Source organism: Gossypium hirsutum, chromosome A11, assembly GCF_007990345.1.
Source record: "Gossypium hirsutum isolate 1008001.06 chromosome A11, Gossypium_hirsutum_v2.1, whole genome shotgun sequence".
NCBI lineage: Eukaryota > Viridiplantae > Streptophyta > Magnoliopsida > Malvales > Malvaceae > Gossypium > Gossypium hirsutum.
In genome coordinates this window covers 61,697,968-61,721,117 of record NC_053434.1, presented here as the reverse complement: position 1 = coordinate 61,721,117, position 23,150 = coordinate 61,697,968, and the positions used below count along the sequence as shown (strand labels likewise).

General features: G+C 33.6%; 1 protein-coding gene across 1 annotated transcript; it reads left to right on the top strand.

Moving 5' to 3' along the window:
* Window positions 1-16,519: 16,519 nt before the first annotated feature.
* On the top strand, window positions 16,520-18,046 carry LOC107893160 (putative glycosyltransferase 7). The gene has a single exon (XM_016818092.2). The coding sequence runs from the start codon at window positions 16,640-16,642 to the stop codon at window positions 17,936-17,938; it is 1,299 nt and encodes a 432-aa protein (XP_016673581.1). The 5' UTR covers window positions 16,520-16,639; the 3' UTR covers window positions 17,939-18,046.
* The last annotated feature ends 5,104 nt before the right edge of the window (window positions 18,047-23,150 follow it).

Genomic DNA, 23,150 nt, shown 5'->3' with positions numbered 1-23,150 from the left:
TAAGGCTATTACAACCAGTGATGATACCAGAGTGGAAATGTGATAGAGTTACAATGGATTTTGTATCAGATTTGCCCCTGTCTCCGAAAAAGAAAGATGCTATTTGGGTTGTCGTTGATCGACTGAAGAAATCAGCACATTTCATTCTGGTACGTACAGATTTCTTGCTTGATAGATTAGCTGAGTTGTACATCTCTGAGATTGTTAGATTGCACGGGGAGCTAGTTTCTATTATTTCGAATAGATATCCGAGGTTTACGTCGCGATTTTGGAAGAAATTACAAGAAGCTTTGGGTACACGGTTACACTTTAGTACTGCTTTTCATCCGCAGTCCGACTGCCAGTCTGAGAGAATAATTCAAATTCTCGAAGATATGCTTCGTTGTTGTGTGTTAAAGTTTGAAGGCAACTGGGAGAAATATCTACCATTAGTTGAATTCGCGTATAACAACAGTTTTCAATCGAGTATAAAAATGGCACCGTATGAAGCTTTGTATGGTCGTAAATACCGAGCTCCTCTGTACTGGACCGAGCTTAGTGAGAAAAAGATTCACGGGGTTGATTTGATCAGAGAGACCGAAGAGAAAGTGAAAGTAATTCGTGACAGTTTGAAAGCAGCTTCAGATAAACAAAAATTGTATGGGGATTTGAAACGTAAAGACATTGAATTTTAGATCGGCGACAAAGTTTGAAATATCTCCGTGGAAGAAAATCCTTTGATTTGGTTGCAAAGGTAAATTGAGTCCGCGATTTATCAGGTCGTTTGAAATCATTAAAAAAATAGGGCTAGTGACATATCGGCTAGCTCTACTGTTAGAATTAGAAAAAATCCACAATGTATTTCATGTGTCAGTGTTACGATGGTATCGATCAGATCCATCGCATGTAATTTCTCCGGTGGAGATTGAAATTCAACCTAATATGTTGTATAACGAAAAACCGATCAGAAATTTAGCTCGAGAGGTTAAAGAGTTGAGAAATAAAAGGATAGCTTTAGTGCAAGTACATTGGCAATGACACAGGGTCAAAGAAGCTACGTGGGAAGCCGAGGAATGTTTTCTGGTAAGATTTTCGGGGATGAAAATTCTTAAGGGGGGAGAGTTGTAATAGCCCATTTTTAGTTAAATCAGAATAGTGGTTTTGGGACCATAAATCTAAAGTTGAAATAATTATTTTATTATTATTTTAATGTTTACAGCATGATAAAATGATTGTGTGAAAATTTCGTTAAGAAAGTTTATCGTTTAATTTGATAAAAAGGACTAAATCGCGTAAATTGCAAAAGTGGAGTTCTATTATCTAAAGGTGTCTAATAGCTATGAAATATTAAAGTGGAGGTCCTTATGTGATAATTAGAAAAATTTTTAATGTTAGTGGACATTTTTGGACATATATTAAGTGATTTTAATGGTTTATTAACAAGTTTAAATATGTAATTTGGTAATTAAGGTAATTTAAATAAAAACAAAAAATTGTATCATCCTTTAGTCATCTTCTTTTACCGAAATTTGAAGAGATGAAAAGCCAGTGTTAGGATTTTTATTCGGTCAAGCTTCCATTGTCTATGAATGTATTATTTTTGTCTTGTTTTTAATGATTTCTATGTTTTTGAGATCATTGCAGTTTAATCTAGCTAGCCCAGTGAGTAATTTGCTATATTGTTAAAGGTTTAGGGTTTTTCCATTAATGAATCTATGTGTATTTTGATGTTTGATGATAGAAAATGTATGCTTGTTGTTAGATAAGCAACATTTGTAAAGTGATTTTTGACAAAATTGTCATTTAGGGATTTAATTGAGAAATGTTAAAATTTTGTGGATAAATTGTGAAATAAATGAAAAGTATGGGCTGCTAGGGATGTAATTGAAATTCGGCTAGGATGGGTATAGGTTGAATTGCATGAATTTGTGTTTTTTATGAGATAAGGACTAAATTGTAAAAATATTGAAATATTAGGGGCAAAAGTATAAAGTTTCTTTATTATGTATTTTGGACTAAATTGAATAGAATGATAATTAAATAAGTTAATTTTTATTATATTTAGATCAAGAAAAGTGAAATTCGAATTTAGATCGGGAGAAATATAAGATTTTGGACTAGTCGATCCGATCTATCGTTTTAGTGATCGTGGAATAGATTAAGATACGAATGACATGTCATTAGGGTTATGTGATTGAGTTCTGGTCCATACGTTCTATCGGCGGCTGAGTTATCTGACATGTGTTACGGATTCTCATAAGCTTGTGTAAGCAGCACCGTGTAGCTTCGTCATGACCGTCAGCTTGTGTGAGCAGATCCATTGATAGCTCGAAAGTGAGCATTATATGTGATATGAGATTGTGATAGCTTTGGCTATGTATGTGGCACTTAGGGTGCGTTTCTCGGGTATTCAATAGTATTCCGAATGGTTCAATGAGTATATTGAAGATATGAAATGGTGAGAAATAGATACGTATAGGTACAGGTATGTATGGAAACTATATAAGCATTGAATTTATGGAAGTGGTGAGTTCATGGTTAATTATGTGTTTGAGTATATGATAACATCGTGATTAAATGTTTTGTGCTATGTTATTTTCATATTATTGAATGAAAATTAAATGGTGAGATTTGCTTGTTATTTCATAGGAGCTTACTAAGCTTTATAGCTTACATTGTTTATTTTTCCGTGTTTTATAGTGAAATTAAAGCTAGCTCGGATTCAGGAATCGTTGGAGACCTCATCACACTATCAAGTTATCACTTTGGTACTTTTGAGTTTATGTTTTGGTTATATGGCATGTATAGGAGTTATGGTTATTTTGGTATATGTTACTAATAGTTTTAGCCATTGAGTTGGCTTGTAATGGATGAATGGTTTGTAATGTGTATAGCCATGTGAGTTGGCTTATTTTAGTATGTTGATAATGTTTGTATATATATGCAATTTCCTTTTTTTTTCATGTGGTGGGTAATAACTATGTGATGTGTATTATGAATTGGTAAATTGAGTACCTTACGTTTGAAATTTGGATATTTGGTATGTTTGTGAATTTAGAACAATTAGTGCATAATTAAAAATGACCATTTAGATGATTTGAGAATGTGAAATTAGCATGAAATTGAATGGCATATTGTGGTATTTATGTGACTTGTATACTTAGTTTAGAAGAGTTTGAATGCTATTTGAAGATGTGAATATGTGCCATTCGGGTTTGGTATAGGTGTATGCAAATTTGGGTGGCAAGATGGCTTGGGAAATAGCCTATTTTTGTCCACACGGGCAGAGATATGGGCATTTGTCTTAGCCATGTGTGACACACGGTCAGGTTACACTACCGTGTGTCCCCTGGTGTTGAATTAAAAACCAAGTCAGTATACTCCACATGACCCAGCACACGGGCGTGTGACTTGGCCATGTGGCATAAGTTAGTATACCCTACAGGTTCAGCACGGCCTAGCACACGGCTTGGCACACGGGCTGATCATACGGGCATGTGGTTGGCCATGTGACCCAAGTTAGAGAGTTACACGAGGTAGGACACAGGCTAGGACACGGCCATATGATCCAATTTTGAATTTTCACGCAGCTTGTGACACGGGAGTGTCTTTGGCCGTGTGAGACACACGGCTGTGTTACACGGACGTGTGTCCCTTGTATTTTGTAAAATTTTTCTAATTTTTTCTAAAATTTTTTTGAGTTATTGGATTAGTCCCGAACCACTTCAAATGCATGTTTAGGGCCTCGTAGGCTCGTATTAGGGACAATGTGATGATGTTGAATGATAATTACATGAAATTTGTAAGTGTATGTGAAATGTATGTTTAATTGTTTAGTAGGTCCGATAATACTCCGTAACCCTATTTCGGTATTGAATACGGGTGAGGGGTGTTACAGTTTTTGGTTTCAGAGCTACGGTTTAATTGATTCTAGGACTAACGTAGTGTATGTGAGAGTCTAGCTATATATGCCATATATAACCTGTGATAGTGTGAAATCTCTTGACAGTTTAAGATGTGTTTTTATATAGTTGATGGATCCCAATCGAGCTGTAGCTAATGGTATAGAAAGTAATGTGCCAGCCTCCACTCACGGGGTAGCACAATCTAAGTCGAAACCCATATTGGGTAGTCAGGGAACAGAGGCTAAAGAAGCCTTCTTCTAGATGATGAACGAGTGGTTTACTGATTATGTTCGAACAAATTCGGCTGCTCAGCAACCTCCACCCCAACCTAATCCTTAATCGGTTCCCCTAGCTCCTCAAGGTTTGGAACCCTTACGATTGAATAAGCTGCCTGTTGATAAAATTTGAAAATATAGGGATGAAGAATTCAGAGCTACTATTGATGACGACCCTAAGAGAGCCGAGTTTTGGCTTGAGAATACTATCAGAGTATTTGATAAACTATCCTTCACGCCAGCTAAGTGTGTAAAATGTGATGTATCACTTCTGAGAGACACAATATATCAATGGTGGAATACTTTAGTATCTGTGGTACTGAGAAAACAGGTCAGTTGAGAATTCTTTCAAGCTGAATTCAGAAAAAAATACATTAGCCAACAGTTTATTAATCAGAAGCAAAAAGAGTTTCTGGAGTTGAAATAGGTTCGAATGTTTGTAACTGAGTACGAGAGAGAGTTTGTAAGACTTAGTAAATATGCTCGGGAATGTGTTTTAATTGAGGCAATTAAGTATAAAAGATTCAAAAATGGGTTGAATGAAGATATCAGATTGTAAGTCGAGATTCTAGAGTTGAAAAAATTTGTGGGCTAGTTGGCCGAGCTTGCAAAGCTAAAAAACTTGGCAAAGAAAAGAGAAAAGCTGATTTTGAGGCTAGAGATTCGAGAAAAAGATTGATGAATCAACCCTATCAATCTTCGTCAAAGAAATCACAAGATTCATATAATCGTCCGAATGCTTTAATGGTATATGCTAATAGAGATCGTGGAAAGTAATACTCGAGTCCTAAAGCTCCGGCTACTTTAGTGTCGAGTGTGGGTAATGTGAAAAATAATAAACCCAAATGTCAACAGTGTGGACGACGACATTTTAGAGAATGCTGGATGAATAGTAGAGGTTGTTTTAAATGTGGCTCACAAGATCATTTCATTCGAGATTGCCCTAAATTAGACGAGAAAGATAATTTTCAGAATGCAAGACTGAGCAACACAGCTGCTATAAGGAGACCACCTAGAAATGCGAGAAATGTGACTAGTAGCAAATGAACGACAAAGGACTCCACTATGAGATCCGAGCCTAGAGCACCTGCCAGAGCTTATGCTATTCGCGCTCGCGAAGATGCGTCATCACCAGATGTTATCACCGATACATTTTCCCTTTATGACACTAATGTAATTTCCTTGATAGATCCTGGATCAGTTCACTCATATATCTGTATGAATTTGGTGCCTGGTAAGAATTTACCTGTTAAGTCTATTGAGTTTGTGATTAAAGTATCAGACCCCTTAGGCAAGTATGTCCTAGTTGATAAAGTTTGCAAGGATTGCCCTTTGATGACTTGGGGTAACTGTTTTTCGGCTAATTTGATGCTTTTACCATTTGATGAATTCGATGTGATCTTGGTTATGGATTGGTTGACGTTGCATGATGCTGTAGTGAATTGTAGACAAAAGACTATTGAATTGAAATGTCATAATAATGAAATCCTTCGAATTGAATCAGATGAGTTGAGTGCATTGCCTGTTGTGATATCATCAATGTTAGCTTAGAGATATGTGAGAAAAGGTTGTGATGCATGCCTTGCATATGTACTGGATACGAAAGTGTCAGAATCGAAGATTGAATCAGTGCTAGTGGTTTGTGAATATCCGAATGTGTTTCCAGAGGAGTTGTCTGGGTTGCCACCAATCAGAGAAGTCGAGTTTGCTATTGAATTAGTGCCGGGAACATCCCCGATATCTATAACTATGTGTAGAATAGCTTCGACAGAATTGAAAGAATTGAAAGGTCAGTTGCCAGAGTTAACAGATAAAGGTTTTGCACGACCTAGTTTTTCACCCTGGGGTGCTCTAGTGCTGTTCGCATAGATGAAAGACGGATCGATGAGTCTTTGTATAGATTATCGTCATGTAACAGCCCGATTTTAGCTAAATCAGAGCAGTGGTTTTGAAACCATAAATCTGAGGCCTTAAAATTATTTTAATATTATTTTTGGTGTTTACAGCATGTGAATATGTATGTGTGAAAATTTCGTGAGCTAATTTTATTGTTTAGTAGCTCAATTTGAGAAAAATGACTTAATCGCGTAAAATGCAAAAGTAGCATGCTATGAGGTAAAAGTGTCTATTTGTTATGGTTTATTAAATAAAAGGTCCTTATGATGTTATTATACCATTAATAGCTTGGGTGGACCATTATGGACATGTATTAATTAGTTTTCATGTTTATTAACTAAGGTTAAATTTGTAAATTGGTTATTAATGCTAATAAAAATAAAACGAAGTTAAAAATTAGTGTTAAAATCATCATCTTTGGAAAATTTGAAAAAAAGAGGAAGCTTGAATGTGTTAAGGGTTTCGGCAAGTAATTGGCTTGATTAAGGTATGATTCGAGCTCGGTTTTTAATGATTTCTATGTTTTTGTGATCGTTGCTTTGAGTACTAACTAGCCCATACTCTAATTTTTGAATTTTTTTGATGAATTTGTGAGTTTCCATTGATGAATGCTTGAGCTTTTGAATGATTTTTGATGAATTATGAGAGCTTGATGATAGATATTAAAGTTTTGTTAAGTGATTTTTGACAAAAATGTCAATTAAGGATTAAATTGAGAAAAGTGTAAATTGAGGGGTTAAATTGTGAAATAAATGTGAAATATGGGCTGTTAAAGACCTATAGAGAATTTGGCTAAGCATGGGTCATATTGAATTTTGTGAATTTTATGTATTTATGAAATAGGGACTAAATTGAATAAATGTGTAACTTTAGAGGCTAAAGTGAAAAAATGCTCAAATATGTGTTTGTGGACTAAATTGAATGTGTTGATTAATAAAAGAGTTAATTTTGAATGTATATAGTTCGAGAACGAAAGAAAACGAATTTAGATAAAGGGAAATCCAAAGTTATCGAATAGTCGTTCTAGTTCGTTTATTCTGACTACGAGGTAAGTTCATATGTCTTTAAATTGCATTATATGTGTTTTCTTGTCATTGAATTGTTTTAAATGGCGAAAGAAAAATTACGAGCATGAATCGACGAAGTTACGACATCTGAAAGTCCCGTACAAACCTTAGGAATAGCATAGGATAATAATGTCATGACATTAGGTTATCAAGATGTGATTACATGTAAAACCATGTCTGGGACATTGGCATCGTTAATCATTTTTTTAAGACCCTATCTGGGACAGTGGCATCAATATGTGATAGCATGTAAGACCATATCTGGGATACGGCATTGTTCGAGCTTATGTGATTTTCGAGTATCCTTAATGATTTCGAACGGTTCAATGGGAATATGTGAATGAGCTAAGTGATTCAGGTACGTACAAAATTCATATGAGTATTGAAAAAGGGAAATATTTGATGAGCTCGATTAAGACATTGAATATATGTTCAATGAGAAAGGTTTGTGAATTTGAATGAGATTAGCCTTGTTAAGCATACTTAAATTGATATGCAAATGTTCATGTGATGACTTTATTTGTATATGGCTTACTAAGCTTTTAAAGCTTACTTTGTGTGTTCTTTCCATGTTTTATAGATTATCAAAGCTAGCTCGGACTCGGGGATCGTCGGGAATACGTCATCGCACTATCGTTTATCTCGTTGGTATTTTTGGAAGCTTTGTATATATGGTATATAGCATGTATAGGCTAGTTTCATCTTGTTATGTTTTGAGTTATGATTTTAGCCATATGATTTGGCTTGTAAATGTTGATGTGTATGGCCTTTTAAGTTGGCTTGAATTGTGTTTGGTAAGATATATATATATATATGTGTGTGTGTGTGTGTGATGTATATAATGCCTCATATGTTGGCTTGTTTTGGTATGATTATGAGTTGGCTATTTTGGATAGTTGTAAGTTGGGGTATTAATACTTGAGGAATGGTATATTATGGTATGTTTTGTAGATGATGAATTAATATGTTTGGGAGACATGAATTAGATGATAGAAAGGTGATGAAAATACATTTCAAAGTTATGTGACATTGATGATTTTGGCACATTGATTTGCTATGTTTTTGAATATGAAATTAAATAGTTGAAATGGTTGAGTTTAGATGGCATGATAGGTATTTGAATTGGCATGTTTTTGGTTGCCTATATCTATGTTAAAATGGCATCATTTGATGGCTAGGTGAGCATGAGAAAAGGGTGGCAAATTGGCCTTGCAAATGGCCTATTTTTATCCACATGCGCAGAGACACGAGCGTGTGTCTCAGCTGTGTGCAACACACGATCATGTTACTCGACCGTGTGTCCCTGTGGTACCCTTCGAATTAAAGTCAGTATACCTACAGTTTTGACACGGCCTAGACACATGGGCGTGTCTACTTGCTGTGTGTGGCACACGGGCTGGCACATGGGCGTGTGGTCGGTTGTGTGACCTAAGTCAGTAACCCCTTTAGTTTTCCCATGGCCATGGCATACGGACGTGTCCTTGACCGTGTGGTGAAGCCAGTATGTATGCCCTGTTTTCACACGGCCTGTGACACGGACGTGTCTAATGACCGTGTAAAGCATACGGCCTGTTCACACGGGCGTGTTACCCTGAAATGTTTGAAATTTTTCTATGTATATCAAAGTTTACTAATGTTATCAATTTAGTCTCGAACCGATTCTAAGCATGTTTTAAAGTCTCGTAGGACTTTAGAAGGGACTATAGGATTGATATGAATGTATTTTTATATTGCAATGCATAAATGTATGAGAATGATGTGTATTGATCGGTAATGTCTCGTAACTCTATTTCCGCGACAGATACGTGTTAGGGGTGTTACACGCCAGCTCAACAAGGTTACAAATAAAAATAAGTACCCGTTACCGAGAATTGATGATTTGTTTGATCAATTGAAAGGAGAAATAGTGTTTTTGAAGATTGATTTAAGATCTGACTATTATCAGTTGCGAGTTAAAGATTCAGATGTACCGAAGGCTGCATTCAAAACAAGGTATGAGCATTCTGAATTTCTTGTTATGCCTTTTGGATTAACTAATACTCTTGTAGTTTTTTATGGATTTGATGAATCGGATATTTAGACCATATTTAGACAGATTTGTTGTTGTATTTATTGACAACATTCTGATTTATTCCAGTGATGAATCTAAGCATGCTGAACATTTGAGAATTGTGCTACAAACATTGAGAGACGAGCAATTGTTTGCTAAATTCAGTAAATGCAAGTTTTGGCTTCAAGAAGTCAGATTTTTAGGAAATATTGTTTCAGTGGAAGGTATTCGAGATGATCCAAGTAAGATTTCCGTAGTTGTTGATTGGAAACCACCAAGACACGTATCCGAAGTCAGAAGCTTTCTGGGATTAGTTGGCTACTATTGACGTTTTGTTAAAAGATTCTCAATGATTGCTACACCGATGACTAGATTGCTGCAGAAATATATGAAATTTGAGTGGTCTGAGAAATGTCAACAGAGTTTTGAACAGTTGAAAGCATTGTTAACTGAAGCATTAGTTTTGGTCTGGTAAAGAGTTTGTGATTTTCAGCGACGCGTCATTGAACGATTTAGGTTGTGTTTTGATTCAAGAGGGAAAAGTGATAGCTTATGCTTTCAGACAGTTGAAACCTCATGAAAAGAATTATCCAACACAAGATTTAGAGTTGGACACTATTGTATTTGCTTTGAAAATTTGGTGACATCATTTATAGTGTGAAAAGTGCCATATTTTTACCGATCACAAGAGCTTGAACTATATAATGACTCAGAAGGATTTGAATTTGCATCAACGAATATGGCTTGAGCTGTTGAAAGACTATGAGTTAGTTATTGATTATCATCTAGGGAAAGCAAATGTAGTCGCGGATGCTCTGAGTAGAAAATCTTTATTTGCTTTGTGAGCGATGAATACATAGTTAATTTTGTCTGATGATGTTCGATTTTGGCTAAACTAAAAGCTAAACTGTTATTTTTCAGTAAATTTGTGAAGCTCAAAAGTGTGATAATGAATTGCAAGCTAAAAGAGTGCTATGCGAGTTGACTAGTGATTCAGATTATCAAATCGGATCCGATAATTATTTAATGTTCCGAAATAGAATTTGTGTACCAAAGAATTTTGAGCTTATTCAAAAAATTTTGCAAGAAGCACACAATGGTTGTTTATCTATTCATCCGGGAAGTACTAAAATGTACATTGATTTGAAACAGCTATATTGGCGGTCAGGTATGAAACAAGACATTTCAGAGTTTGTGTCAAGATGCTTAGTTTATCAACAAGTTAAAGTCGAACATAAAGTGGCTTTAAGGCTATTACAACCAGTGACGATACCAGAGTGGAAATGTGATAGAGTTACAATGGATTTCGTATCGGATTTGCCCCTGTCTCCGAAAAAGAAAGATGCTATTTGGGTTGTCGTTGATTGACTGAAGAAATCGGCACATTTCATTCTAGCACGTACGAATTTCTCGCTTGATAGATTAGCTGAGTTGTACATCTCTGAGATTGTTAGATTGCACAGGGTGCCAGTTTCTATTATTTCGAATAGATATCCGAGGTTTACGTCACGATTTTGGAAGAAATTGCAAGAAGCTTTGGGTACACGGTTACACTTTGGTACTGCTTTTCATCCGCAAACCGACTGCCAGTCTTAGAGAATAATTCAAATTCTCGAAGATATGCTTCGTTATTGTGTGTTAAAGTTTGAAGGCAACTGGGAGAAATATCTACCATTAGTTGAATTCACGTATAACAACAGTTTTCAATCGAGTATAAAAATGGCACCGTATGAAACTTTGTATAGTCGTAAATGCCGAGCTCCTCTGTACTGGACCGAGCTTAGTGAGAAAAAGATTCACGAGGTTGATTTGATCAGAGAGACCGAAGAGAAAGTGAAAGTAATTCGTGACAGTTTGAAAGCAGCTTTAGATCAACAGAAATCGTGTGCGGATTTGAAACGTAAAGACATTGAATTTTAGATCGGCGAAAGAGTTTGAAATATCTCCATGGAAGAAAATCCTTCGATTTGGTTGCAAAGGCAAATTGAGTCCGCGATTTATTGGGTCGTTTGAAATCATTAAAAAAATAAGGCCAGTGGCATATCGACTAGTTTTACTGTTAGAATTAGAAAAAATCCACAATGTATTTCATGTGTCAGTGTTATAATGGTATCGATCAGATCCATCGCATGTAATTTCTCCGGCAAAGATTGAAATTAAACCTGATATGTTGTATAAAGAAGAACCGATTAGAAATTTAGCTCAAGAGGTTAAAGAGTTGAGAAATAAAAGCATAGCTTTAGTGCAAGTACATTGGCAACGACACAAGGTCAAAGAAGCTACGTGGGAAGCTGAGGAATGTTTTTGGAATAGTGGTTTTGGGACCATAAATCTAAAGTTGAAATAATTATTTTATTATTATTTTAATGTTTACAACATGATAAAATGATTGTGTGAAAATTTCGTTAAGAAAGTTTATCGTTTAATTTGATAAAAAGGACTAAATTGCGTAAATTGCAAAAGTGGAGTTCTATTATCTAAAAGTGTCTAATAGCTATGAAATATTAAAGTGGAGGAAATAGCTATGAAATATTAAAGTGGAGGTCCTTATGTGATAATTAGACCATTTTTAATGTTAGTGGACATTTATGGACATATATTAAGTGATTTTAATGTATGCTTGTTGTTAGATAAACAACAGTTGTAAAGTGATTTTTGACAAAATTGTCATTTAGGGATTTAATTGAGAAATGTTAAAATTTTGTGGTTAAATTGTGAAATAAATAAAAAAATATGGGTTACGGGACGTAATTGAAATTCGGCTAGCATGGGTACAGGTTGAATTGCATGAATTTGTGTTTTTTTTAGATAAGGACTAAATTGTAAAAATATTAAAATACTAGGGAAAAAGTGTAAAGTTTCCTTATTGTGTATTTTGGACTAAATTGAATATAATGATAATTCAATAAGTTAATTTTGATTATATTTAGATCAAGAAAAGCAAAATTTAGATTTAGATTGGGGGAAATATAAGATTTTGGACTAGTCGATCCGATCCATCATTTTAGTGATTGAGGTAAGTTCATATGTAATAAACACTATTATAATTGTGTTTTAAATGCTTTATTATTGCATAAATTGTGTATACAACTTTGCAGACATATTCGATGACGATTCGACAAATGTGAAATCCCGGTTGAACCTTAGGAATAGATTAGGATACGAATGATATGTCATGAGGGTTTATGTGATTAGGTGTTGGTCCGTACGTCTTACCGGTAGCTGAGTTATCCGACATATGTTGCAGATTCTCATTAGTTTGTGTGAGCAGCACTGTGTAGCTTCATCATGACCGTCAGCTTGTGTGAGTAGACCTGTTGATAGCTCGAGAGTGAGCATTATATGTGATATGAGATTGTGATAGCTTTGGCTATGTATGTGGCACTTAGGGTGCGTTTCTCGGGTATCCAATAGTATTTCGAATGGTTCAATGAGTATATTGAAGATATGAAATGGTGAGAAATAGATACGTATAGGTACAGGTATGTATGGAAACTATATAAGCATTGAATTTATGGAAGTGGTGAGTTCATGGTTAAGTATGTGTTTGAGTATATGATAACATTGTGATTAAATGTTTTGTACTATGTTATGTTCATATTATTGAATGGAAATTGAATGGTGAGATTTGCTTATTATTTCATAGGAGCTTACTAAGCTTTATAGCTTATATTTTCTATTTTTCCATGTTTTATAGTGAAATCAAAGCTAGTTTGGATTCGGGAATCGTCGGAGACCTTATCACACTATCAAGTTATCATTTTAGTACTTTTGAGTTTTTTTTGGGTTATATGGCATGTATAGGAGTGATGGTCATTTTGTTATATGTTAGTACTGGTTTGAGTCATTTGAGTTGGCTTGTAATGGATGAATGGTTTGTAATGTGTATAGCCATATGAGTTGGCTTATTTTGGTATGTTGATAATGTTTGTATATATGTGCAATTACCCTTTTTTTTTCATGTGGTTGGTAATAACTATGTGATGTGTATTATGAATTGGTAAATTGAGTACCTTACATTTGAAATTTGGATATTTGGTATGTTTGTGAATTTAGGACAATTAGTGCATAATTGAAAATGACCATTTAGATGATTTGAGAATGTGAAATTAGCATGAAATTGAATGGCATATTGTGGTGTTTATGTGACTTGTATTTTTGGTATTGAAATAGCATGAAATATACTTAGTTTAGAAGAGTTTGAATGCCATTTGAAGATGTGAATATGTGCCATTTTTGGTTTGGTGTAGGTGTATACAAATTTGGGTGGCAAGATGGCTTGGTAAATAGCCTATTTTTATCCATACGGGTAGAGACAAACGCTTGACACATGATCAGGTTACACGGCCATGTGTCCCCTGGTGTTGAATTAAAAACAAAGTCAGTATACTCCACACAGTCCAACACATAGGCGTGTGACTTGGCCATGTGGCATAAGTCAGTATACCCTACAGGTTTGGCACGGCCTAGTACATGGTTTGCCACACGGGCGCGTGTAGCCTTTTCGAAGGTCACACAGGCATGTGGTTGGCCGTGTGATCAAAGTCAGAGTGTTACACGGGGTAGGACACGAGCTGGGGCACTGCCATGTGATCCTATTTCGAATGTCCACATGGCCTGTGACACGGGCGTATCTTTGGCCGTGTGAGATACACGGCCAGGCCACACAGGCGTGTGTCCCCTGTATTTTGTAAAATTTTCTAGGTTTTTTTTCAAAATTTTCTAAGTTATCGGTTTTGTCACGAACCACTTCAAATGCATGTTTAGGGCCTTGTAGGCTCGTATTAAGGACAATGTGATGATGTTGAATGATAATTACATGGAATTTTTAAATGTATGTGAAATGTATGTTTAATTGTTTAATAAGTCTGATAATACTCCGTAACTCTATTCCGGCATTGAATACGGGTGAGGGGTGTTACAGGTCGGGGGTGCGAGTTGGACCCAAAATTCATCAGCGCATTTGTGGAGAGGTGGAGACCCGAGACGCACACATTCATAGGCTCAGTTTTGCTTCCCATTTTTACGTCCTTGAGTGGACGTATACATTCCTACTTGTAACAAGGTAAATTTTATATTAGATTTTACAATTATTAAATAGATTTAAAATAAAATGTTATGCTAAAATTTCATTTAAATAGGTGGAACAATTCACCGAGTTACGGGTGAATACCTACTGCTTATGAAGATATACTGCTTCTATTAGACCAATGGTCAGAAGCGCATATAAATATTTATTTCATTTTGAGCTATATATACATTACATAGTCGATTTTGTATTTAGTATTTAGTATTATGTATATAACTAATATTTTTATCATGTTCATATAGTTTCAATGGACACCATACGAGGATCCGACAAGTCGGGCAGCAATTTTAGGTGAATTCCTATAGAATCTGAACATCTGGCACATTAGGATCCCATTGGTCAGCTACGCTACCATCAGATGCACTAGACAGATAGAGTGTTGCGGCAATTCGAATTCTGACAACCGATTCCTATGCCACTTGAAGTGCTCGATGATGAGCTCAAAATTGACTTATGATGACCAGATACGCATTGGCACCTCTTCCACTCGAAATATATTGAAATGTGGGGAAACTGGTACGATAATATACCTACTTGCTAATCGATTATCTTTCTGGAGTTAGCGTGCTATTTAGATTACATGTCATGGTTTAAGATCCATGACATACCATATTTGCTCTCAGAAAAGGAGAGGCGTTGGTAAATCTGTGTTGAAAAGGAACGACAAGGCCTTTTAAATCTAAGGACAAGGGATAGCGAGGTGGGCCCATCAACAACGCCCACGCAATCACTGACCTCAATGGAGCAAGCGACGATGCCCACACCACAGCCACTTCAAATTATGCAAGGTGCGTATCCTAACCCTTTTGTGTATCATTTTTCCACTCCTATGTCAAGTTGGGGACCACATGATGACTCCGAGTCAACCAACAATATATAGGCCATCGTCGTAGGAGGGACCACACGAGTCACCATTGGGGAGCTTCACTCATTTCCAATCCCTATCGCCTTATGGGATTCAAGCCGGTTACGTTCATTCGCCATGGGTAATGCAACCACCTTCGTGATCTTTTTTCTATCAAGGTAGGTTATCTTCCCAACACCCACAACCACAAGCTGATCCCGAACAACCACAACCCTGGCCGGAAGCTGAACCAAGAAGGAATCCAGAGCGTAATTGTCGACCACTCCTATGTGGCACTAATTCCAACTGGCACATGCATTGTTTTATTTTTGAATATTTTTGTACAAATTATTTTTATATTGTTTCATTTAATAAAATAGAAGTTCTTTTAAATATTTTTGTACAAATTATTTTAATATTGTTTCATTTAATACAATAGAAGTTCTTTTGAATAATTTTGTACAAATTATTTTAATATTGCCTCATTTAATAAAATAGAAGTTCTTTTGAATACTTTTGTACAAATATATTATTGACTATGCATTCTACTTAGAGCATATTAAAAAAAAATCTATCTTGTCAAAATATTTTTTTTCAAAACACATCACATCAAATTTATTTTTTCAGAACCTATCTTGTCAAAATTATTTTTCCTAGAACAATACTTACAATTAAAAAAAATTAAACCCTAAAACTCTAAACAACTAAAAACATAATTCCCTAATTTAAATTTTCTTCAACCCTAATCAAACCCCAAAATCTTAAAATTAGGACCTAATTTGCAAATAACCCACTAGGGATTACACAGCCAAAAGTGCGTCCTCATTAGCACTTTTTCCTAAAGTGCATCCACGCCAGCGCGCTTTTCCCTAACACGAGGAAAAAAGTGCTGACGTGGAAGTTTTTTTTTTTTAAGTTTTCCTCTGAAAATACGTCCACATTAGAGCATTTTTAGGTTTTCAGTCCATACCCATTATTATATTTTGAAACAACCTATTTCCGTAAATAATTTCAAAAATGAATCTTTATTGGTACTAACCCAATATTGAGTTCATGAATATTATTCTATACTTACAAAAGAACTCAAAACATTGAGTGTTAAGTTAACCTTAAAAAAATTTATAATAAGTAATTTGAGTTAACCTTAAAAAAATATAATAAGTAATTAAAATAATACTATTTTCAAGTAAAAAACCCAAAATTAAAAATTTCATTATCTTGATTCTTTATTCCTCTCGTATTATTTGAATTACATTGCGCCACTTGAGTGTGGTGCAAAAAGCATTTTAATTCTTTTTTGTTCTTCCTGCAATAAAGTGCAGGATTAGAAGAAAGGGTTAGTTGAAGCAGCATTGGATCTTCTACTTTTTTAATATTTTCTAATTTTTGAATCACCAATGTCATATCACTTCACTAACGCAAATGCAAAAGCAAAATTACCCTTTATAAATACCTCCCTGGCATATCGCCTTCATTACCAAACATCAAAACTTCAAAAGTGAATCCTGACTTATCTCATTTCCAATCATCTGCCATGGCAAAACTTCGAAGCCGGTCCTTTTGGTCTCATCTCTCCGATGCCTTTCTTTTCTTTGCTGCTGCCTTTTTAGCTCTTGTGTTAGTATGGTCCTTTTGGTCGTATTTCACTCCAACCCCTAACTTCCTACCCACCTTTACCCATCCATCCTCCAACTCCAAAACCAATCTGGTCGAAAGTGGGTTCGGAGTTAACTTAAAGTCCGACCCGAAAGACCCCACTTTTTATGACGATCCGGAGATGAGTTACTCCATAGAAAAGCCGGTGAAGGATTGGGATGGAAAACGCAAAGAGTGGTTAAAGCATCACCCTACGTTCGCCGCCGGAGCACGTGAAAGAATCGTTCTTGTAACCGGGTCCCAACCTAAGCCATGTAAGAATCCAGTCGGTGATCATTTGCTCTTACGTCTTTTCAAGAACAAGGTTGATTACTGCAGAATCCATGGCTGCGATGTTTTCTACAACAATTTGTTGTTGCACCCGAAGATGAAATCCTTCTGGGCAAAGTTCCCCATCGTTAAAGCGGCCATGTTGGCTCACCCTGAAGCTGAGTGGATCTGGTGGGTTGACTCGGATGCCTTGTTTACGGACATGGAGTTCAAGTTACCCTTAGAAAGGTATAAAAACCATAACCTGGTCGTTAATGGTTGGCCTGAGTTGATTTATAACAAGACGAGTTGGACCAGTTTAAACGCTGGGGTATTCCTTGTAAGGAACTGCCAATGGTCTATGGATTTGATCAGTAAATGGTCTAACATGGGTCCAATAAGTGAAGATTATGAAAAGTGGGGTCAGATTCAACGATCAATGTTCAAAGATAAGCTGTTCCCGGAATCAGACGATCAATCGGCTCTGATTTATCTTCTTTACAAAGAAAAAGAGAAATATTACGATCATATTTATTTAGAAAAGGAGTTTTATTTTCAAGGGTATTGGGTCGACCTTATCGGAGTCTATGATAACACAACGGAGAGGTATTTGCAAATGGAGAGAAAGGTGGCCAGGTTAAGAAGAAGACATGCAGAGAAAGTGAGTGAGCAATACGCTGCGTTTAGGAAAGAGTTTTTGAAGGAAACTGGGAAATGGAAGAGGCCATTTATCACGCATTTCACTGGATGTGAGCCTTGTAGTGGGAACCATAATCTGAAATATGATGGGGAAACTTGTTGGAAAGGTATGGTGAAAGCTTTGAATTTTGCTGATAATCAGATTTTGCGTAACTATGGATTCCTGCATTCGGATCTACTGGATTCCTCCACTGTTACTGAAGTTCCCTTTGATTGCCCTAACCCTTGATGGTGAGGGTTTCTCATAAAAAAAAAAGTCATATATGTTAGGAAGTTTTTGCTTTGGTGAATGTAATATTTAAAAAATTTTATTTAAGTTATTAAATTATTAAAAAGGTTTCATTTAAGTTATTGGGTTGTTAAGTTAAAAAACTTTTGCTAGTGAGTTCTAAATGACGATTCATAATTGATAAGTTAGATTAGTACCTATCGATCAGTAGAAGAACATACTTTAGATTCAAGTCGATTTCACAATCAGTGCCAAAGATCTAAAAAAAACTATTTAAATTTTAGTTTATAAATTCGTTAGGTTCAAAGTTATTTAATGAAAAGAATTTAAACTCTAAAAGGAAAGGAGAAAGAAAATTTTCAATTTGTTTAAGCAATATAAAAAGAGAAAGCTATATATAACATTGATTTTTTAATAGTTTAATAAATTAAATAAAAACTTTTGAATAGTTAAGTAACTAAAATAAAAAAATATCCATAATTTAATAATTAAGTATGTGATTTGCCCGAAGAAACAGTATCATCAAAACAAAGGAAAAACCAAAAAGGTTTGAGTTTGTCATTATTTTATTTAATGAGAATGAGATTTGATTCTTATTTGGTCTCTTCTTTTTGACCTTTACAGATAAAAAGTGTTTTGCTTTTGCTTTATTTTTTTTTCTTTTAAGGGTTTTGATTAATGCATGATCCAAGACTAGTATTGTTTACTTTGTTTTTGACAAAAAATGAATGGCTTTTCGCATGCAAAAAAGGTACTTAACATTATGGGTGAGCAAAATTCGATTTAATTCGAAAAATTTGATAAAATTTTTAAATTTTGAATTAAATAATTTAAGTTATTTAGGTCAACTCGAATAAAAAAATAAGTTTTTCGGTTTAACTCGAATGTGAATTATACAATTCGAGTTATCCAAAAATCTGAATAAGAAAAGGCAAAACTACATTATTTTGATAAATATTTACCTTTTCTAAAGTTAAAAGTCAAAATCATTAAGTTAAAAGGTAAAACTATGTTGTTTTGATAAATGTTTATTAATTAAGTTAAAAGGTAAAACTATTATATTGTTTATGTTTTTAAAAAATTTTATACTTCGTTTCCTAGTTAAATAATCAGTTCATGTAAACGCAACATTAAGTACAAATAATAGGATTCGTTAACTCGACTTGACTCGAAATTTTTTGACTCGATTCGATCCGATTTAAAAAAAATTCAAATTGAGTTTGGTTGCTAAAATATGATTCGTCAACTCATTTAACTCAAAATTTTTTAACTCGATCCGACTCGATCCGACTCGACTCGATCGAATGCTCACCTCTACTTAAAATACTCCTTTCCCTTTGACAGAACAATTCTTTAATTCAAATCTGAAGTCATTCCTGTAAGATTTGTAGGGAACCTATGAAAACTAATAATTAAATAATATTTTTAGCTTTAAAACATTAAATATTAATAGTATGTGATAGTAATCCATACATAAAAAGTAACAATCTTTCTAAAAGAATAATTGTTTTTTCTTTTCAACATAAAAATTTATTTCTTTTAGGTGAATATGGTACACGATTTTAAAAGATTAAAGTAAATCATTTGGTAAATATATTTTATTTATATTTTAAATTTAAAAACAATTGATTAAATTAATTATAATGATTCATTTTTAATTAATTACGCCTTTCTTTAAAAAAGTTACTATTCTAGTTGTCTTAGATACGAAAAAGGATGGTATGAAACAATGATCATTTTTATCTCTTTTTTAATAATTTAATGTCACATCAGTAATTAAAATGAATTTCAGAATTTTTAGTTGGATTTGATTTTTTTACGATAAAAATTTTGAAATTCAGGATGAAAGTATTGATGTGACATTAAATTATTAGAAAATGGATAAAGCTTATATAACATCATTGTTTTATATAATCCTTTTCCGAGATACTCACTTTAATTTAATTTTAGTTTTAATCTTATTATTAGGCCAATTCTTCTCCTTCCTCTTTCTAGGTTGAGAGTTTTTGTTTCTGTACCCTATATATATTCAATTCGTGTTGATTAAGTCTTAACTTAGTTGATATCGTTAGATTCCAGTAAGGTTAAACGTATATTTTCTTTTATTTAAGAGTTGAGAGTTGTTATTATTTTCTTTTATTAGTTGATATCGTTAGATTAAATGAAATTTTACTAAGATTAAGTTTAAGAATATGTAATCTCCACAACCCAAATTCCCTTATCAAAATATAAATTCTTTTAAATGAGCCATTAAATCAATTCAAATATTTCTTTTTCCTTTTTTTAAACCCATTTATGCTATTATGAATTTAGTTTAATTTTAGAAAATCAAATAATAAATTAAATACAATATATTATAGGTTTATTTTTTTGAATAAATAAAATTACATTCCTTATAAACCTACTTCTCTTATTTTTACTCTCTTAAAAACGGTCAGTATAATTCCTTTAATTTTCTACTATTTCTTTTAATTTGAAAATCCTATTTTTTAAAATATATAAAAAATTTATCATTAATTAATTCAACTCACAAAGCAGTAGCTATTGGACTATTATTTATTAAAGAAAAAACACAAATACGTTAAAAAGTCTATGGAATATTCGATATTACCATAAACAATTCTTGTTGATTTTCAAAAGTAATTTGGTATTAATATCTATAACTAATCAGTAATATTATAAAAGAAAAAGTTCAGTAGTCTAAGTTTCTTTTACGAGTTCTTAAGTTTAAATTAATAAAAGACCAAATAATAAATTAAATACAATATAATTATGTAGATTGAGTTTTAGCTCGATTGACATAGACATTATTGTCAATATAAGAGGACGTGAACTTGAGTGCGCTGGAGCGCATGAATCCTATTCATGGGTTGAGGAATCGCTATAGATAATTTTAGGCATTATGTAAAAAAACAGATATGACCAAAACTTATAATGAGATTATTAAAAAAATTACACTATATTTATAACTTGTTTTAGTAGTTTGACTTAAAAGGGAAAAAAAAATTGTAACCTCCCAACCCAATCTAGATGTTTGACTTGACATTTCAGAAAAAATTGTTAAGGGAATTTAATTTGAAATTTTGGCTTGAAATAATTAGTTTGATATTGCAATTTAACTAATATTACATTGGAATGTTTAATTTTGATTTGATTTCAACTACTTGTTTTAATCGATCCCCATTATTGGAATGTTTTAAAACTACTTGTTTTAATAGTTTAACTTGTGTATGGTATGAGTTTACTAGCAATAGTGGAAGTCATAGTTCAATTAAAGAGTTAATGATATTCTCTCATTGACATTGTGTGGATTTATAAAATCGAAAATGGCCACTGGTTGCTTGTTCTCAAATGAGAAATTTATCACAGTCATTTGTTGACAGTGATCATATTAATCATTAAGAAGACACAATGGTGACAATGAGATAAAATAGGATTGTATTGAGTGAATAGATTTAACTAAAAGGAATCAAGGATATCATATGATGGTAACACACATATAATGAGGTCATTGGACAAACAGTTGGATAAATTCTTTCATAAATAGCATACTATAAGGGTTTTCCAATCATAGTACTTTTTGTGAACTAACTCCATGATTAAGTTATTGCGAATTATCAAAATGATTCTTCTAGACATAATTGCAATTACTAGAGTCTAATTGTATATGTCTGATTGGTCTCTCCGCTAGCTCAACAAAACCTTGATCGGACTACTTTTGAATTAGAAGAAAATTCTACGACTTTAAAAATAATTTAATTGAGTTGATTTAGTCGATGTGGAATTAAATTGGGCGATTGTAAGAATTATTCAACTAGAGAATTTGATTAAAGAATTTTCTTGAAAAATTAATTTGGGAAATATAAGAGATTTTTGGGAAAATTAATTTTGATTAAGTAAAATTAAATTAATCAAATTAATTAAAATTAATATGATACTTTTGGAAATTAAATTTCAAGGTAGACAATTGGCTCAATGGGTAATTGAACTTAAAAATTGGACTTGAGATCATAAATTGGGCCTAGGAGCCCAAAACCGAGACTAAGACCCAAAACATGGTCGAACTGGGCCGACAGTCCAACCGGTGGCTGACTGAACTGATTGGGTCATCACTGGCCCGGATCGAACGGGTAGAAACCAAACCAGCTCGAGGTGCTGACAGTTGCAACAACGATATTTTGGTGGCTGGAAAATGGTCGACGACGGTGGGTTTTTGGTGGTTGAGTAATGAAAGAATTACACTCCCACTAGGACTCTATTAGAGAATTTTATTTCATATTAACTATTCGACAAATAATATTATTTTAATAGATTTAATATAAAATTAAATTTGATACTTATCTAAATAGTATTTATTAATTTAATATTAAAGTGATTATCTTAATATTAAATTTAATATCTTATTAATTTAATAAGATTTAATATTAAATTAAATATTAATTTAATTTAATATTAAAGCAATTAAGTTTAATCATAGTTGAACTCTCTAAACTCCCCCTATATAAAGAGAGCCGTGGGTCATTATTTTTCACACACTTGAATTCAAGAGAAAGTTATAGAGAGAAAATTCTCTAAAAAATTATTTCAGAAAATTCCTAGAGATTTTTTTCTTATTTACAATTTAATCCAAAAGTTTGAAGAAATTACAAAATTACCCATTGGTAATTTTTGTGAATTTTTTTTGGATTCAAAACGAGCCCACACTTGACAGACGTGAGCTTGAGGATAACGGAGAAAACTACTCGGTTAAAGAGTTCATCCTAAATGAATCAAAAAGATATAATTTTGATTTAGTGTTTATTACTTTAGATATCACAATTAAGTTCTTGTTTTGGATTTTTTTTAAAACTCTGGCTTTTCCCTAAATTTAGTTTTCATTTGATTTTCCAACAATGGGTATCAAAGTCAGGTTGTGCTTTATCTATAAGTGTAAACAGATAATCAAAATAAATTTCTTTTCTTCTTGAATGATTTGATTACATAGAAAGTGACATTCTTTAGATCTTATGCATGTTTTTAGTTATATATGGGAATGGATGCGATATTATCCATTTGTTATATAATTGTTTTTTTCAAGGTTGTGGTTCTTAAGAAATAGACCGTTGACTATCATCTCCAAGTAGGATTGTTTTTTTTAATTCATAAAATTCTTATGAGCAGAAAATGGACATAAGGCTTAAATGTATTTTTTCCAAAAGAAGTCCATGACGAG